General features: G+C 38.2%; 2 protein-coding genes across 5 annotated transcripts in view; both read left to right on the forward strand.

Annotated features, from left to right (window-relative positions):
- cpeb4b (cytoplasmic polyadenylation element binding protein 4b) overlaps window positions 1–5,487 on the forward strand; it is a 31,274-nt gene extending 25,787 nt beyond the window's left edge. For 3 of the 4 annotated variants that reach the window (XM_051400361.1, XM_051400363.1, XM_051400364.1), the window contains one exon: window positions 781–5,487. In XM_051400361.1, coding sequence (XP_051256321.1) covers window positions 781–1,008 — 228 coding nt within the window. In that variant the 3' untranslated portion in view covers window positions 1,009–5,487. The remainder of the gene's footprint in view (window positions 1–780) is intronic. The other variant, XM_051400362.1, reaches the window with a different exon arrangement.
- Window positions 5,488–9,362: 3,875 nt separating this feature from the next.
- The window catches only part of nsg2 (neuronal vesicle trafficking associated 2), a 39,427-nt gene continuing 28,111 nt past the window's right edge, over window positions 9,363–20,678 (forward strand). The window contains exons 1-2 of the mRNA XM_051401679.1: window positions 9,363–9,622; window positions 10,118–10,292. Of these exons, the coding sequence (XP_051257639.1) occupies window positions 10,164–10,292 (129 nt within the window). The 5' untranslated portion in view covers window positions 9,363–9,622; window positions 10,118–10,163. The remainder of the gene's footprint in view (window positions 9,623–10,117; window positions 10,293–20,678) is intronic.

Raw genomic sequence — 20,678 nt, forward strand, 5'->3', positions numbered from 1 at the left:
GGAAAAGCAAGTGAATAGTGTATAGTATGGTCTGTAAAGGGAATTTGAAATCCACTAATTTCAACATTTGGAGTCTTTCACGTGCAATTCTTTATCCAACAGCTTACTGTGGCTGGTCCTTTTTTGTTATAGCTCTTCTCCATTACTCCCTGCAATATTTAAAACTAATCCGCCAATGCCAAAAAAAGATAGTCTTGTTTGATAAACAAGCTTTTAATTTCCTGTGACTGCTTCACAATAACAGCCACCTTTATGTTTCAATAGTTGAATTTTTTTAATGTGAACTATCAGCGGTAGGAAATGTTCAGTTTCAGCAGAAACTTCATTTAGCTCTGGTACAGTGTCAAGAGAGTAAACGACATATCAATGACATAAGATTAAAGACAGTAAGCCGGATTACAGGCATATATCATTTCCTTTGAATCCCTTGTGCGTAGGTAGGCAATTTGAATCCCGGGCGGGAATGGCAGACTGTTACTTACAATGGAAACTACTATTTAGAGAGGAAATTACAGAAGCTAAATACATTAGCTCTAAAACCAGAACAAAAATAGGTTTGATTGAAAATCTAAAGGATTGTAACTCTAAAGAACAATAGTTGTATATTTGTTACATTTTCCATACAACTTATACGTTTTCTTACTCAATTTTCTACCTTCCAGGCACCCATCTCTCATTTCCTACAAGGTTGCTAAAAAAGGTTCTGGCAGAGACTTGGATTCATAAAGGAATTTTCGAAAGGAATTGCTAAATTCAAATGATTCCTCCTTCTGGTTGCAGGTGGAAGTGAAGCCATACGTGCTGGATGACCAGCTGTGCGATGAGTGCCAGGGAACTCGCTGCGGCGGGAAGTTTGCACCGTTCTTCTGCGCCAACGTCACCTGTCTGCAGTACTACTGCGAGTACTGCTGGGCGGCCATCCACTCGCGCGCCGGACGAGAGTTTCACAAACCCCTGGTGAAGGAGGGAGGCGATCGCCCCCGTCACATCTCCTTCCGCTGGAACTGAGTGGACGTCAGAGAGGGAGAGGCAACAGGGGAACAGGAGGGCAGGTAGTGCAGGAGTCGCAAATCATTGTACAAATAAATGCACTTTTCTGTTGCTGGTTCCTTTTTGCTCTAATTTCACTGAACCTTTTTCTCATTTTTTTTAAGTTAATATATATCTATATTTTGAAGATAGAAAAGAAAAACTGGAATTATATCCAAATATGTCCAGCAAGGAAAAAGATGTGTAACATAATTTTATTTATGTGTTTGATTTTTGAAATATTTTTATGAGTTCTCAAAAAATACATATATAGGAAAGTTTGAGGTGTGATATGGTACTCTGCTATTCAATTGGCATATTTTTCTAAACAATGTATTTTAATTTTTAATTTTGATACAAGACGCCCCAATACAAACACACTTCTTTTGACATTTTGACTTCTTTTGTAGCAGAGCTATTGCGTTTTGTTTTGTATCAAGTCTCCAGAGCAAATGCTGTTGAACCAGTTTATCATTGGCTATTTGTTTCTGAGAGGTGTGATTACGTTTTCTATTGATACAAGAGGCTCCAGAGCAAATGTGAATTGAAAAAAGGTGTTGCTAAAGAAGAGTGCACTTATTTCCAATTTAAAGAGTGCAGATCCAGTATATGAGACCCTTAGTAGTTAACCAAAGCTGAATTGTAATTAACTTTGAAGAACAGAGGGGGCCCACTGCAGAATGAAATGGATTCTTTTCCCTCCCAAAATGTTTGAAACTCTCTTTTTATGATTTTCCAAGATCATACAAATATTTTGATGTTACTTGAAAACCACAACAAAATTTTAGCAACACATATTTGGGTTTTGATCTCCATTTTGACATGCAAAAACTAATACCTCAAACTCAGCTGCTAATGTGCCGAATACAGTTTAAAAAAAGAAAGCAAGAAAGCAAGAAAGAAAACATTATCACCCGCTGGTGTTCTCCTTTCCTTAGAACTTTAATCAAAGGGAAGTGATGCAACAGGCAGAGTGTAATGTGACTGGCACAGTTTTGTACTCACTTGCTTCATCACCTCCTTATTTTTGTAATCAAACCCAGGGTTGTGCTAGGGACAGAGCAGAGCATCGTACAGTATACAGCGTATTTAGGGGAATGTATGGCGTAGGGAGGCTACAGGAGAGACAGACAGGCTTACTGCTAAAGAGATAAGTCCAGCCCCACTCCCCCCTCCTCATGTCTGCCTGCAGCCTCTGCTGCTAAGCTAGCAGCTAACAAGAGGGTAGGGCCTAATTGGTGGATCAAAACCTGCTTTCTGTGTCTGTTCACAGTTGGTGGCTTGGATCCAGATCTTTCAGGACTGAGGTTAAGGCAACTCCTCCAGAGAAGGCTGGTCAAGTTGGCTGCCTTTTTTATTGCAGTTTTTATGGGGCTACCACCAAACGGGGGAAATGCCTGTCTTTGTTAAATTTTTTCTTTTTCTTAATGCATTTGTGCAATTCTCCCAAGTCTTTAATGAAAAAGTTCTGCTTTGCATCCAAGAGTCAGCTAGATTTAATGAAAGAAGCAATTAAAGTTTATCTGAATTCCGAATCGTCAGCACACATTTGAGTCATGGAGAGATCTGCCCTTGCGGCGAACCCTCTACCCTTTCTCCTGCCAAGCTAATCCAACTCAGCATCCAGTGTTTTTGAAGCATAAATGAAGATAGTCTCTGCAGTGTGCTCTACTACTACACACTTGTTACCCACATGCAGTTTGCTCTTGATAACAGTCGGTTGTACCCAGTGGCTTTTGGGAACCAAAGATGGCTGTGCGGTAGTGGGTCATACTGTAGCTCATTTCTTGTTTAGGTTTTTATTCTTATTTTCTTTTTCATTTCTTTTAAGGACGTTTTTCATATATATTTTTTAAAATATGTCACTTCTACCCAGTTTCGCTTAACTGTCAAGCCCAGCAAACCAAAGATTGGCCTTGAACATAATATATTTATATATATATATTTGACAGTGCAGTCAAAACCCATTAGAACACCAGTGGAAAAACAACAGGGCTTGCAGACACACACATACACACACACACACATACACACACACATTCATACACACACAAGGCCTCACACTCTCCATAGCTCAAAATGGAGGTGCACGCTGTTAGGCACTAGTTGTTTTTATCTCAAATAGGTCTGCGTGTTGGGAAAATTTTAACATAAAGTGCACATTCACACAGCGAAAAGTAAAAACTAATCCTCACATTTGTTTGACGTTTTAAGTCACTCAGTGGCAACCTACTAGCCGAGCATTTAAATATGTCAGGGAGTTAGTACAGAAACTTGATTATACACACTAGTGAGTAACGTATCCTCATATCGGCGTGGTGTCGTTGCACCAGTTTTGCACCCTGGACATTAGTTTTGTGGGTGTGGTGGGTGAGCATTTTAGAAGTTAAAACACTTTGTGAAGAATTTGCTGTTAAATGAGATAAAAAAAAAAGATTATTTTATACATGGCCTGCTGATTTTTGGTACAGTGTTTTCTAGCTAAATTATTTTGTCATGCACATATAAACATTTATTATGCACTACTTTTCTAAATATTTTTTCTTTTTCCAACAGTCATTTTAGGCACATTTTTCACAAATGGGGAAACTCCTTTTTGCAATACCTCAATTTTTCACATTGTGAAAGGTAGCTTTTGTACTTTTGTTACTGAGAGATCTGCATATATGGAAATGTTCATTTTAAGAAAAAAAAAGTTGAGTGATTTCAATATATATTATTTTCAATTATGCTTTTTATACATTTCAGTGCTGAGGAAACTTTACAACTAAGTGCGCACTTGTGTTGATGCGACTTCAGATCTGCAGAGGAGAGACCAAAGTGTATTGCTCTCTTGGTCTTAGCTTTTTGGTACACTAGACGTTTCCAGTCAATCTGGTCAATAACAGCATGGCGAGAATAAAAAAAACAAAAAAAACAAGTTGTAATTTGAAATCGATGTTAATGTCTCTAAACATGGCTATACTAGTTGGAAAATGGTAACTTCTGTCTTGGTTTCCTCTCCATAGATGGAGTATAACTTATTATAAGGAGAATGCAAAATTTGGTTCACGCTTAACGCTGAATCTCGTATCACAAGAATGGATGTTTGGTGTTTAGATATTTTAATATTTGAAAAAAAAAAGTATATATATATATTCTTGAACTTGCCAACTAGCACCTATTGTAATCCTTAGCATGCATGACAAAAAAAAAAGAGAAAATGACAAGTACATGAATTAGCTATTAAAATTAATTGTTGTGGTGTGCACCAAATGTTTCTCAACTATTAAGTTGTTAAGAACACCCCAAACCCACTCTCACCTCACCTCACACCCCCCCCGGTCCCCCGTCCCCCCGTCCCCTCCTCACGTGTTGATCTCCTCGCTTCCCCATTCGCAGACCTCTGCAGGATGCACATGACAGAGAGATAAGACGAGAAACAAGACAGAAACTTAACTTTAAATCGATTTGGCAGTGCAGGACTTTGAGCATCCTTATAGAACACTGTTTTAAAAAGACTTGAGAACTCATCCCCGCTGTCTGTCGAGGTGATCTTATATAGACCTATCTGGAGGAAGGGGAGCTTAAAGACTTGAATGTGGTAAATGTTGCAAGTTAACTTCAAGTTGTTATGTGCAATACTTCTTTTGAACCTTTTTCCAGATAAAGACTCTTTGCAATGTAATTCTTTAATGCCATTTTTAATTGCAGACATTTAATTAAAGAAGATGTTAATATGTTTTTCACAGTCATTTTCTACTGTTATTGTAATCCTTTTCATGCTGGTGTTTGTAAAAAAGAAAAGAAATCAAACTATTTGTACTAATATAAATAATTGAAGTTATTTTTAAAACATTAAAGGTTTTGTGCTCATTTGCTTATTTTGTTTATTTTAAGCTACTGTGATTGATTGCATTGTAATTATTAGGTCAACAATGTATTTAGCTGTTTATTGGTATATTTTTAATTGGAATGTATAATTGATTTTTATAATTTTGATCAGATTTTTGTTATATTTTTGAGGTGAAGCTTTTAATATGTTAAAGTGTCTAGTTTTTACTAATTGCTATATTGTGCTCCACAATATATGGTTCACATTTTCTGAAGGAAAATAAATATTTAAATATTTGTCTGTTAATGATGTTACTTAATGGCAAGATTTCAATAGTTTTTAACTGTGTATGGGAAGGTTGTTGTATTTATTAATAGCATTTTTTTACTTAAGATATCACCTTAATTTTTATTGTCATTTCACTTTATAAGTTCCTATTTTTGTATTTTCCTTTCTAATTAAGTTATGTAATACGGATATGTCCATATTTCTAGGAGTTGGTCTGTAGAAGTGCTAGTGAAACGAAAAAGAAAAATCTAATGTTATTTAATTGTTTGCAGCCAACTATTTATAACAGTATGCATAATTTTTAAATATTTGTAATGTGAAATGTTGAATGAAATAAATCTTAACTGTGATGAAAATATGTGCTTGGTGTGCTTATTTATGTCAGGTATTGGACATTTAAAGCTGTTATGGGATAGTCTTACTAACCACAAGGCGACCCCGCCATTTTTTGTCACATCTGTCTGTGTTGTAATCACAGTTTGGCTCTGTTGTGTGGCGTAATATGCTCTGACTGTAAATCAGAAAAAACATCACAATTGTTGTCATTGTTTGAAATCGCCGAGGCAAATATACATGTTTGCCTGCACAAGTAGAGCAGGTAACCATTAGAGCCTCCAACCCCCTTCCACAGCCAGCAGTGATAGCATAGTATACTGACCACACCCTGGAGTCTACTGAACGTTACTGAATGTCAGCAAAAATATGACTTTTGGCTGGTAAAGGTCCAGTGTGTAGGATTTAGTGGCATCTAGCGATGAAGATGCAGATTGCAACCAACTGAACACTGTTCAGCCTTCCAAGCAAATGTAAGAGAAACTAAGGTTGCTGCGGAACTTGCAAAAAAAACAAAAGGCCCAATCCAGATTCAGTGTTTGACTAGTCTGTTCTGGGCTACTGTAGAAATGTGGTGGTTAAAAATGGCAGACTTTAGAAGAGGACCTGTCGCAGCTGTAGATAGAAAACAGGTCATTCTAAAGTAACAAAAATACGATTATCATGTTCAGCTGATTATACTCAGAAGAAAACAAATCTATGAATATTATATTCCATTTCTGCCAATAGATCCTCCTAAATGTTACACACTGAATCTTTAACTCTAAATCCACTTAACTGAGTTAATAAACTAAATGTGCAGACACAGATTATACTAGGAATTGATTCTGGTCCCATTTGTTAAATGTATCAGAAATTGGTTGCCTTTACATTTAGGTGCGGTCTTTCCCAGCCATCAAAGAAGCTTTAGGATGGACTGACTCGTTACTGGACTTAAATTCTCTTCAATCAATGATCTTACGATGGTGGGGGTTGTATGCTGTACAGATTATAAAGCCCTCTCAGGCATATTTGTAATTTGTGATATTGGGCTATATGAATAAAACTGACTAGATGCTCAGATACTTTGGTGGGATACCACTATGTTTAGAAGACCTGGGTCATCTGTTTGAATTTATTGCTAATGTAATAATGTGTTTAAATCTTTATATAAATACTTATCCAGCCTGAATCGTCAACCTATTTTTCACTTTTTTACTTTTTACTTTTCTCTTTTCCACTGAATTGAGCCATGTACTTGTGACTTTGTCATGTGAAGAATTTCTTTCCAACTTTATAATAAACCCCCAGTTTAAGGCCAAATCACACACGTCATTCACTTTGTGAATCCATAAAAACCTGACATACTATCCAACAATCAAAGCAATAGCTGACTGGGTCATGTGTTGTTTTCAAATTCCAGAAAAAATTGTAACAAAGTGACCGATGGCTCAGTATCACCACCAGCTGGTTGCACCTCGCACTGTTAAGTCTGACAAAAAAGTGTGATTGTTGCTCATTGAAACGTCATTTAATGTGCTGGCACCAATATATTTCATGTACAATTCCCTTTTCTTTCACACCTGATGATAATTTGTTGAAATGAGATTCTACTGGCATAAACTGCAGGCTGTATGACACAGCTTTGAGATTTGAAGAAGAAGACTTAATAAAGTACAGTAGCAGCCGACCTTTCCAGGTGAGAGTACCCAGGAATACAGATGCAGGATTAACAGAATACAGCTTTTCTCCACGCCTACTAACATGAATGCAACCATTACACTTCTTAGACTAATTACTACAAGACAGAACATCTTGGTAATATCTACTTAAAGGTTAAAAAATAAACATGACATGTTTGCATAAACAAAGAGGAGCTTCTCAGACGGTGCCAGGAAATAAACATAAGGAAATTAGCTGTATTACCATATAGCACAAAACAAGCAGAGGGTACTGTTTCTCCAGTGAAGACTGAAGCTTTGAGAGCACCCTGGCATTAACCACCATTACAGATTGGACTGCCAGGTGGAAGTTGTTTGATTTCCTTGTGCTTAATTAGTGAACGGTTAGGTTCCCTACCTTCAGGTTGATCCAAGGACGAGATGGATGGCCAACATGTTGTCAGCTGGAAGGATGCTATGGTGTAGTCCTGTCAGTCTTCCAGAGATCAGACCACATCATCTTTACAAACTACTATAACATATCAAGTCAGGGGAGGTCAGGATGGGCTTCTGTTTGTTGGTTGGTTAAAGATGAAGGGGCCAGGAGTTGGCAGCAGACTTTCTGGAAGATAAAAACATGCCCTTGTTGTCCATGCATGCAAATATCCTTGTTGTCCAGGAGGGCAGGCAGACTTGTTGGTTCAGGCATAGGAAAGTTGGATGGGAGCATGCTATGCAAATGAAGCATTGCAGGTAAGCAGGTCCACCAAGGAAAGCAGGCAGGGGTTGGAAGAGTACATTAAATATTTCGTAGCTGTAGTGAAGTTATCATACAACACAGGAGAATGTGAGGCGTGAAGTGTTGCAGGTCTTGAAGGGATAAATTGTTCAAAATAGTGTCATGGGGCAGAGATGGAGGGCAAAGGAGAGAGAAGAATTATGTTTCTGAACATTTCACTGTGCCCTGTGCTTCTGTTAAACATCTTATTAGAGAGATCTACTCAAGTCAAGTCAAAATTGATTTATATAGCCCCAAATCACAAATTACAATTTGCCTCAGGGGGTTTCACAATCTGTACAACATTCAACAGACCGTCGAATCGAGTAAGGAAAAACTCTGGATATAGGACAGAGAGAACAGAGAGAACATCTTGTGTCTTGCAGAGACATTTTTTCAGGTTGTTTCACAGGTTTGTTTCATTTTTCTATGTGTGGGATGAAGGGACTGCAAACCTTAACTGTGTTGCACACCCTTGTGTTGTTTAACGATAAATACATTTCCCTGATTCCTGAATATAAATAAAATGTGTTCAATATACATACATGATGTGTTTATTCAAAGCATAATGAAAAATGATGGTATTCTGCAAATATATATGTGTACAGATACCAATCATAGGTCAATATATATTGCTAAATTTGGCTGAATTATAGTCCTCTCTGTCAGGGCACATAAGGTACCTGAAGTAATCAGCTTATTTTAATTCCCTTTTTCAAATATGTATTTGTGAATTAGCTTTATCTTGCCTTTTTGATTTCTATTTATATTACCGTACTTACGCATGTCTAATTCGCTTTGATGATTGATTTATTCATCACATAAATTTGCTATGAGAAACAACTTATCTCAAATAATTTTCTCTCCGTTTCCCAAACAAACACATAAACATGTCAGCATCTGCCTCTCAGATGGTTTCACACTGACACTATTGATATGGATCATTAATGTAGTTTTCTTTTTTAGAGGCTCTCAAGTCTGACTGTGTGTCACTCATTAAACCACCAGGTGGAGCTGTAGGACCAAAATAACCAATTTGCGTGGCACATGGTTCATGCTGTCTTCAAGAACTGTGGGAAATATTTAATGTCTAATCTGTTGTCCCAGGATATTTGTCTCCTTAACATTTACAGCTGGAAAAGTGTTTTTTTGTTGTTGTTTGTTTGGGAATAAATTAAAATTAATGTATTTTCTATTTTTGTTGTCAACAGACTAGTCTGCATGCACCTTTCATCAAGCTGCTCTGATAATTTATCAAAAAAAAAAAAAAAAACTTAAAATCATGTATCTTTATAAGCAGCCTGTTATTCAGATATGGCCCTAACTGCACAGGTTATGCCTTCATCCTCTCAGCACGGGTATAGCGTTTACGAGCACCCATGAAAGGCAACATTAAAGTCAGCTTTCCACTTTGGCCAAACAAACCAGACTCCCGAAAGGGGGAAAAAAATAAAAAAGAATCCCCCTAGTGGCAGCTCCAGCGGCTGGGTGTAGCAGCGCGGTGAGGAAGAGGCTGTGTTTGGATTAGGGGGTTGGGCTGCAGCCTGCTGCTAGGAAAACCTGCCGCCAGACATCCAGTTTGTCTCCGGCGGTGCAGCGTTCCTTTCCCGCAGCATCAGCAGCAGCGACAACGCAGCGCAGCCTCCAGCCTTACCTGCTCTTTATCCGCGCTCCCCCTCCGCCTGCTGCCACAGACACTGCCGCAGCACAGAGCACCCGGACGGACAAGGACGGCCAGCTGTAAGTAGCTCCTTTTTTTAATACATTTTTTTTTTTTTTTACTGTTTTGGTTGTTTGTTTTTTTTGTTGTGGGGATACATTTTCTTTTATGTTGTTTTTTTTGTTAAGGAGAAAGGTGGCGGATGATGCCATTGGCAGAGGTGTGTTTCTTCTCTTTGGTTTCCTGTGAATATAGTCCGAGATACGTTTACATTGCAAACAAAATGTGCTTGTTTTTGAGTGTTTTCTTCTAATCGTTTTCTAATTAACCACAAGCTCCGAATTTAATTGCCTTGTCTGCCAACAAAACTGTATTTCTTTTACCTTTTTTTTTTTTTTTTTACATTTATTCATATTTATTATGTACTTTAAGGCTACAATCACGTTAAAAAACATTAATATTTAATCTCCTGGTACACTATAATTGCTATCAAATAGTCTCAGCAACTGCCAGGTTTCCTTGACCTGAAAGGCTGTGAGGTAAAACCATCCTTTCTCAACACCTCCTCCATTCAGGAGCAGTCTTCAGGGAAATAAAGGAATATATAAGGGCGGTTGAAAGATGGTGAAACTGGGGAGTAATCTTCAAGACAAAGGGGCCAAACCTGTGAGCGTGGAGGACGGCTTTCAAAATGTTCCCCTCATCACTCCACTGGATGTTGGCAGCCTCCAGAGCCAAGCACCTGACAAGGTGAGAGACTACAACCTGTTTGTGTATGTGTGTTTGTGTGTGTGTGTGTGTGTGTGTGTGTCAAAGGGAGAGTTTTGCTTGTTTTTTGCATCTATCTGTTTGTCTTAATCTCCTCCTGTTTCTATCAACTCAATGCTGTTGACCTACATTGTCCTCAAACCTTTCTATGCTGAATAACCCTCCCAACACGCACACACACACACACACACACACACACACACACATATATATATACACACAGACACACACACACACACATACTCCTACACACACCCACAGTGTTTCATTCATTCACACATTCATTCATCTCAGCTGTCTCCCAGCCATGTCCTTTGTTTTCCAGCTGAGATTAGGAGACAGATTTGGTGCCAGACAGACTGTCATTTATCATCTCGGCATCCCATAGTAACTGTACCGCCACTCGTTAATCCAGTTACCATGGCGGCAGTGCAAGTGAAGAGCCGATTGGTGTTTCTATGGGGTCGGGGACAGAGAGCTGCACTGATTACACATTATGAAAATTAATGGAATTAGACAATAGGCAAGCTCATTGACGCTCCTCGCACATATGAAAGCTTTATTATGCATCCATTGTGGGACATTGTTTCAAGGCAACAGTTGCAGTGTGATGATATAATTTGAAAGCTATATGAATCCATATGTCTGTATACTAATAGAACTAGAACTCCAAAGAGGACTTTATCATAAAATCATTGCACCAGTAAGTTGGCTCTCATCTTATTAGGTATCACAAGACATTATTCAGACCTCTATACTCCACTTAATAGGGCTTGGGACTGGAGTCTAATAGGACAATCAATTCAGTTTTAAACAGGAATACGGTTTAATAGCTACTTTATATTAATGCTACAACAATATGGATTCCCTTTTTGGAAATCCAACCCACATAAAATCATCTCTCTACCCTCTCAGTTAGCCTTTAGTTATGCTAGATTAGAAGATCAACCAGCTGCCGGTTAGCTTAGCACAAAGACTGGAAGCAAGTTGAATCAGCTAACTTGTCTCTAATGGTAACAAAAGTCACCATCCTGCACTTTTAAAGCTCACTAATTAACACGTTATATCTTGACATGACTCCAGTAAGTCACTGCTAAGAAACAGCACGGCACATAACGTCCTGTAAAACCAAAATACGTCACTTTTACATTTGTCTTGTAGTTTTATTAAATGATTAATTGCCTAATCGATAATGAAAATTTGCATGACTAGCAGCCCTAAATCCGATTTTTTTGAAAGAAATCCCAGCCCCTCTGCTCATATTATCAAAACAAGCAGACTTTATCCCCTGAAAACATGCAGTATGGAATTTCTGTCGCTAGGGGGTTAGGTAATGTATTAAAGTTTCATTTACGTTATGTTTAGTTTCACCGACTTCCTTTCTCACTCACTGACTGCATTGTTGGAAACATTTGGGATAATGTAAGTACACAACTCAACAAAATATATAACATAGCCCTAGCATTTATAGACATTTTAATGCGGAAATGTTTCATATTATATGTTTGACTGAAATAGTTTAGAGTGATTCCTGGAAAAACAGGAAAACATCACATGGAGGGAGTAAAGATTGCATTATGTGGCACCTTTTTACAATACAGGAAACTTACTATACAAAAGCCTTTTATATTATGATGTCCAAGGTGTTACATGATTCACATGATGGATGTTTAATTTTGGGATTAAGCTCTTCAAGTAGTTTTATTGTATACGGTTTACAGAAAACCACCCCACAAACGGACTTCCATTTGTGCTTCTGCAGAAAGAAACATACCGTACAGCCTGAACCCTGACTGTGTATTCTGCTTAGGGAGGCACAATCTCTTTCCATTTCATATACCTGTTAACCGGGCAGACTTGTCATTCAGTGCACTCACTCACACACAGGAGAACACACAGGAAGGCTTTTCATTCACAGTGGAGCTTAAGTGCATTCTGAAGGTGTGTGTGTGTCTGTGTGTGTGTTTGTGTGTGTGTGTGTGTGTGTGTGTGTGTGTGTGTGTGTATACATTATAGGCATGTAAACGTGTGAGTGACAAGTCTCTTCTGTCAACAGGCACCAATTCATAGAGCTGTCAGTCATTTTACTCGGATTAAATCACTAGACTCGAGAACATCGCTTTATACTGTGGTCAAAGCTGCATTGCCATGGCACTGTACTGTGAAATTGTGTTTTACTGATTACCTGAACAGGTAGAGAGACAGAGAGAATAGTCTGGGTGGTGTGTAAGTAACTGTGATATACCAGAGAGTTATTGTCATTGACATTTGAAAGGACAAGAGGTCAGAGAAAAAGAAGGCTTGCTGTTTCGTTGACTATCAGTGAATTTTTTACATGCCCTGGGAGAAGCAGGCACAAAGATTGTTGTTGCTTGTTGCTTCTGGATACACTCGCTGACAGCTGATGCAGATTTTGTATGCTGCTCACTTGCTTGAGAGGACTGAGAAATTGTTAGTTCAGCTGCTGCATGTATAAGCTGGTTTAAGTCGTCCATACTTACAAGCATTAAGCAAAAATTTCCTTTTTATAAATCATTATGCAAATAGAATTGGGTCCATTTGTTTTGACATGGGACAGTGTGGGAGTTTTAAAGGTCAATTTGCCACTAAATCTTTGAATGTGTCTCCAGCTGTAAGTGTGAGAATTTGTCTTCCTGGCAAGTGATGCATGAACACAACAGAGGCCAAGAGAAATAATAATGAAATCTGTAATTAGACGTCAGAGCGTGGGAAGTGTTGATGATGGCTATCACAGTTCATTTAATGGAAATTCTGCACACTGTACTTTATCGTACGTGTATGTGTATGATCACACTCTATCATTTTAAAATACCATGTAGCAGTGTTTTTGTTGTCCTTTTGATACCAGTTTTGAGTAATACTTAGTAATCCTGCTTCAAAGTTATAATCCTTACATCCTTTATGATGTGGTTGGCAAACAGTTGCTTATTGACTCTAACCTGATCAATACAGGATTTCTGAATTCAATGGAACTAACTACCAGCTTGCTGTTCCTGCTACACTACTGCGGTCAGTCTGTCACTTACTCTGGCCAGTGTGGAGGCCACAGGGTGCAGATCTCTGATGTATTTTTTACATTTGCAGAGAGGGAGAGAGCTAGCAGAATTATTATTATTATTAGAATTATATAGTTACACTTTAAGTTTCTATACATAACCCATAACATAAAAGAACATAATTGATGAGGTCCCCTTGTTTTTATTTACAGTTGTGATCTAGAAATGTACTCGTCTGGGCATTTTACAGTTGAATCTTTGGCATGTCTGTTCTTTATTTTCTTGTCATTTATCAGCTAACATATTCACCAACACCGATATATGTGCAATTAGCTAATATTGGCCAATATATTATTATAACTTTTTTTGTCATGTTTCTTGTCACCTGATCAAATATTAACTGTCTTTTAGCTCTGTTTTTGGTGTCTACCAACTCCTTAGGGAAACATTTAGGGAATCACAGGCTAGTTGCTTACTGAGTGTCTGATGTTTGCTGCTGAGCAGTGTGCAGTGAGTTTCTCTCTATGAGAGTGTGGAGAGAACTAAAACAGTTACGTTTAGGGCTGGACAGATAAACAATGAGCTGTAACTCAGTATAAAGCTCAGTAAAGCTGAGGGGAGCTATAGATTCAGGTGGTAATTCTCTTTAAGTTCATCTCTACGAACAACCCTGTTCATTTGAAACAGTGTTTTTAAAAAAATAGCAATTATAGCCACTTGTTGTAGGAAGCCATATCTATTTTAGGGTTTCTCTCTCTAACCCTAAAAATATGGCCCGTCAATGTCTTTGTGATGATAATCTCCCTGAATTTAAGGTTGTTGTTGTTTTTGCCAGCAGCCCCACCCAGAAAGAGTTCATTGTTAATCAGCTTTTATCAGCCTTTCAGAATCTGATCTCAGACCAGTTTTGCCCTGTCTGTCCTTTAAAGCTAAAGCGAGGTTTATTGGGTCACATGACCTGTCTAGTACCTCAGAGCAGCAGTGCGGTTCTGAGAAGCTTTACAAATACGACCCCAGCTGTTTTCACCCTGATCCTGCCTGATGACTGTGTGACCTCCCCGACTACAGGGTTACCCAGGGATATTTGCAGTCACAGTGAAGTTCATACACATACAGACACACACACAATAACAATGCTGCTGGGGCCTACAGAGGCTGAGGAATTAGAGAGGTATTAGATTTTATTCCATCTGGGCAGGGACGCATCACAGCCACCACTGGGGCACCAATATCTTGATTGGATTGCTGGTAGTTTATAAAAAAAACAACAACCAGAGGGGTGAGGAGAGACATAGAGATAGTTTGTATCAGAAAGACACACAGATCTTTTTTTTTCCCTTCATTCATTCTTTTTATATTTCATTTCTCTGAGATCAAAGCTCAGGTACAAAAATCTGCTTCAAAGGCTATGACATTTCCTGTCCAACATGTCTCCTTACCCCTCACCCTCATCCTTTTCTTGTTTCTCTAATCAGTTGCTTCAGAGCAGTCTCATTCAATCTTTACTGCAATGTGTTCTTATCCTCATAAATTAGGGAATTCCTGGGAGCAAGGATCCTCAGTCAGCATTTTAAATCAGTAATGCATCAATGAATGATTTCTTATGTGTTGTTACAATACGAGGCCTCATAACCAGATGAACCTCCATCCAAGTTTAATTTGACAAATGAGCGAAATTATACATAACCTATTTTATAATTTAGCTGGCTAGCTGTGCACAGAGCAGTAGCTGTAACTTCTAAAGGCAACTAAATGTATTATAGTAATGACTCAATATCAATAGCATATATTTGACCAATATGTTAATTGTGAAAGGTCAGGCTTTGTCAACGGGTAATGTAAAGCTATTTTATATGTAATTCATATTCATCTTACATGTTATATTTATCATCAAATCTATTTCATTAGGGCTACAACTAACAATTATTTTTGATTAGCTACCAGTTGTTTGGTCCATGAAATGTCAAAAAATAGTGAAATATGTGACATGGGTTAGAGTTAGGGTTAGGGTTAGGTGACATCAAGAGTCTACCAACCGCTTGCTTTGTCTGACCAACAGTCCAACACATCAAAATATAGACACAGACGTCTTCACAGCAGCCATTTTGACATGAAATAGTAGGGTAAATACAGGTGTTATCAATGATACCAATCAACGTTTCATTCCATTCAAGTCAAACATAGTCAGGATGCTGTTATTGTGCATGTTGACTCACTTGAAAGGCTCTGCTATACTAAATTGAACAGAACTGTAATTACCTAATGTTTTGTGTCAAAAGGACTGCTGTGAAAAAGGTCTATTCAGTCCACCATCATGTAAGCAAATCCTCACAATAGAGTGAGCTGCGGGGAAGAATGTTTGGTATTTGTGCTTGAATAACACCTTAAACAGTTACAAGAGTAGTGGCTGAATCAACTAATCGTTTCAGCTGTAACATTAATAAAGATTTTTAATCAAAGTTTGGTCTGAAAATGATTTGAAAATAATTGAAAATAATAAGCCAATTTAATAACAAGTACTGCATGCACTCATGTGGAAATTAGTTTCCACATTTAAATTGAACACAAACTTGTAGAAATGTTAAAAAGATTTTGCAGTCATACATTTGTTTAAAAATAGGAGGAACCAACTGCAACAAGGGACATATTAATATCTTTTGTATTTGAAGTAATGAAAAACTATATATTTAATACTCTTACAGCCACTCTTTGCCCCTGTTTACTGTGTAACAGTACTCTAGTGCTGCCTGTTGGTCCATTGCTCTTCAGGACTTTGAGCCATGCTGGTTTGTATTGTAGCTGTGTAGCTAGAGATTGGTTTACACCTCACATGCCTGGGGAATGCAAATAACTGCTCTTACTTACCTGGATGAAGAAATAATCAGCACTGCTCGCCCCGAGAGACCAACAGTGGGTTTTGGGAGTGAGTCCAGTGATTGTTGTGGTTTATTTGTAATGGTATAAAGATTTTCTCTTTTAAGCTGGTATAATCATTATTTTTATATTAACAATGTATTAAATTACCATGCATGTGAAAATTGTTGCTCATAGTGATTATCACCTAACTCTGCTGTTCCTCTTAGCTCTACTGAGCCTTTTAGCATCTTTCAGCTCATTGTTTTGGATTTAGGGTAATTGTTAGTGGCCTCAGGCAGCTGCTTTCAGCAACAAAAGCTCTAAAAACCCCCACTGTACGCTACCTCTCCAACAATAAATGGAAGACAGACAGCGACTAACTGGTGAACCTAGGGGAGTTTTTAGCAGCTAAGCAGATATTTGACTTATTTTAACTCCAAATGAACACTAATGTTGCTCCATACCTGCTTAATGTATAAATAGGTAACTGTTTGCTAATGAGAATATCCATTTAAAAGGTGATCCGTGTGGTAAAAAAAAATCACTTGTTTTAGGTTTTACACAAATATATAATGTGTTTGATAAAGACTGTGTAAGTGCAAGGTATGATAACTTCAGTATTATAATTACATCCTCTGAAATATATTATTGTGTAAGTAAATTACTTTGAAAACCCGTATTTGCAAATAATGCATACCTTATTTTAGAGTTACTTGTCATTTGTGTCTGCAGGGGTGTCTAATTCAAGTCAACCAAATATCCAAACACTAATAGAGATGTTTACTAACCGCCTTTGATTATACATATCATCACTTCATCCTGTTAGATCTTGTGTTGTACCAATAGAGCTGCCACAAGGATGGATCCCCCCTGCTTTTATGTGGCTTTCATTCACTGCTCTTTTCACAAGGAAAGACTTGAATCAAGCATGTCCAAAAAAAAAAAAATGTCTGCAGCTGCCTTCCACACTGAAACTTCACCAAAGACGAACTCTCCCGCAGCTCAGTCTTTGGGGATGAAAAATGAAACAGCAATCATAGTGATAACAGGTCTGAGGAATAACATACTGTGGAAGGCAGGGAGAAGAGAAAAGTTTTGACAGCTTTTCCACAGGGAATATCAAACCTAAAAAAATACTGTGATTGGAGGCACAAAGATAGAGAGACAGAGAGAGAGAGTCACTGGCTCAGTTTGACAAGCCAAAACAGTCTTTTCTGAAATGTACTTTTCTTCTTCTTCATGTGTCATTCAAACTCTCATTTATCCACTCAAATATAAAAATGACTTCTTGAAAAACTCTAAAGTGCTTTAAAAAAAAAAAAAACAACATATACCAAGTCTTATTGACTTTAAAAGCATCCAGCATCACATTGTGTGGCAGCAGTCATTTCACCACATAGAAATTAATTGTGGAGCTCTGTTACAGATCTAAGGGACTCTGTGTCAGTCGTGGAGATATTAAAAGGTCACAGTGAATGAAGGTGTTTGCACAAAATATACATGACTAATTGAATATCTGTAAATAGATTCCCTTGGGAAAATTGCAGCCTCTGCTGTTCATGCATGCACTGGATTCATTTACCTTCCTGTTACTGATGTAGAGGTTTGTGTCAATGTGTGAAGATATTAAATTAAAAAGTCCACAGTCACCATATGAGGCTGTTATGCTTGTGTTAAAGAAAATTGTAAGAGGAATAAAAGTTGAGATAAAAAGTCAGGAGATCACCAAAGTTATTACAATTCATGATAACACTGCAGTGCAAACCTGCAGTGTAATTTTGCCTTATCAATCATTTACTGTGTAACTACACTTTTCAGTTCTGCTAGCTCCCTTTCTCTCAGCAAATAAAAGTGCGTGCGATCGTGGTAAACATTGCAGTCCATTGATGTTTCTACAGCGTCTAAAGCACACGTCCAAACCACTGGGGCAGAAAAATACTAGCAAAAAACTAGCATAAACCCACGTGAATGATGCACCTCGATCGATATACATTTGAAAATGAGCGCAGCAGTTTCACGCTGAAGATTGAGGAGGACGGACGCCCTTCTCTGATTAGAGAAGGCAGTGTTTTTTTATATAATTGTTGTGATGTAAAGTTGCCACAAACTGACGACTCTAACTCAGCATTTGTCTTAAAATATAAAGGGTGATTTAAAACAGTAGAGGGCGTGTTGAGCCATTTTTAACCCACAAAATGCAGATTTTCATAAATTTCATAATAATGTCAATTTGAACACAAATATTGATGTGTTTCATCACAGTACAGTCATATAATTCAGTTTACAGCTCAAAAAACACATTTAGGGTGGAGTACAGTTATGTTCTTCCTGGTACTTGAATGTAGGTAGTGGAAGAAAATGATGAAGAACACAGTAGTAAAAATTGGGCATTTTAGAGGAAAGGTACGGAGCCCCCCGGTGACATTGGATTAAAAAAAAATAATGCGTGGCGTTACGTTATTATCTCGTAATGCAGTAGCGGGATGGTTATCCATATGGAGCTGTCAGTGATGCTGTTTATTATTCATGAATAAAGGTAGTTTATAGTCTGCTTTTGTATTCAAGAGTAGCTTTTTTGTTATTGTCATGGCGAGTGTAATGTCAATAATAATGCTACGATGGGCTGGAGGAGCTTACGTCTAAGTGAAGCCGGACATGTCACTGTTGGTAATGCTAAATGCAGTCCCTCCAGAAAAACGCGATTATGCGATACATTTATTTATTTTCAAAGACACCGCACTTTTGCCGCATAAATCGCCGAAATTAATTCAAACTTGTCCTTGGTAACAATCAACAGTCTCTGCATGGAAATGACTGCAATAATCATCTCGTGGCCACGCATTAACTATCTCGTTGCCACGAGATAATAACGCGTGGCCACGAGAAAGTAATGTGTGGCCACGCATTTATTTATTTTTTTTCACCAGGGGGGCTTCCTAGAAAGGAGAAATAAACTATACTATTACTATTTTTGGAAATACTTTGCACACACACAGCACTGGGAAACAAAACGAAGTTTGGGTGTAATGGTGTGAACAACACTGATATTCTGTGAAAATAATTATGATTTAACATATTTCACAGTTACAACATGCAACTGAAATAGCACAGACACAGTAAGTTAACAAAGATTTGGGTAAATCAGTGGCAGTCACCATTGTTTTGGTACAGCGATTTCGGTTTGGGGTAAGTAGCTTGAAGAAAAGGGGGTACAAATCTATCATCATTGAGGGACTTGTCGATGGAGTACAGCAGCATATTTATAGGGGATTTAACTGGTTAAATGCTATCCTACTACATAGGCAATTTAGCCTTCCAGCTTTGACAGCCTACAGCAATAAAAACTAATTATTTTGCTGTTTGATCATGGCAGGTATTAGTTGCCCCAATGGACAATCAGGTGTTCATCTGGAGCGCCACAGATATATAGTTGTTATAGAAAACATTTGAGTATGACAGATTTCATGGTGATCCAACCTATAAGTAAATATCGTAAATGCCAAACTCTTGGGGACAAAAAAATCGGGGGATTACCAAAGTAATTTGGATTCATCCTCTGGGGTGAATGTCTCAGTTTTAGTGTGGACAAAAAAGTAGGGGCCATGCTGTTACTGTGGCTGAGAAATAAACATTAATAGATTCTCATGACAAATCACAAATGAAAAATGAGGTGCTACCTCTGTGCAATATTAAGAACGCAAGTTGTAATTATATTTTCATTCATCCTGTCACGACTGTTCATGGCTGCATCATTTATATGATGTTTTTTACATCAAGCTTTGTTAAAACGAGATTTAATTGTTTGTATATTAATGGTTTCCCAGACAGTATTTGGACTTGTCGAATCAGAGAATGTGCCACTTTGTTCAGTGGATTTCTATGAGCTGCCTATAGCTAAAGGACTGTGCAAATGAGGCAACATTGATTGATCGCCACTTCATTAGGTAATATGAAATAAAGGGGCGAGAGGTACAGGAGGGGAGAGAGTAATGAAGCAACATAAAGCGCTGCTGTGTTTGAACCTAGAGGCCCCCTCAGCACGTTATTGTGAAATGAGTCAAAGAATGAGAAAGTTGAGACAAAATTAGGACATTAGTTATGACTATGACAAGCCTGACATCGGGTGTTGCTGCACCGAACGCCGCAAGGCTCCGGAGCCCCGGGGGTCCAATCAAATGCACTGGAGTCAGTACACCTACTGCGGTCTTCAACTCTTAGATAAGAGCTTTCTAGAGCCAATTGATGGCGTTGTTATTCAGATAGTGGAGCCAGTTTGTGTGCACAGCAGTTTCTGGCTTTGTCTCAAAGTGACGGGGAACCGCTAGGAAGCAGCGCAATTAGCCACAAGGACACTGAGACATTGTTCTCTTTCTCTCCATCCAACCTCTCCTCTGCCTTGTCATTTGTACACCTTTCACTGTGTCTGCCCCATCCTCTGGTGCGCATTAAAATACAATGAATGCACTAAACAACGGGGACACTTTCTCCTTTTAGT

The sequence above is a fragment of the Dicentrarchus labrax genome, unplaced genomic scaffold (genome assembly GCF_905237075.1).
Source record: "Dicentrarchus labrax unplaced genomic scaffold, dlabrax2021, whole genome shotgun sequence".
Lineage (NCBI taxonomy): Eukaryota > Metazoa > Chordata > Actinopteri > Moronidae > Dicentrarchus > Dicentrarchus labrax.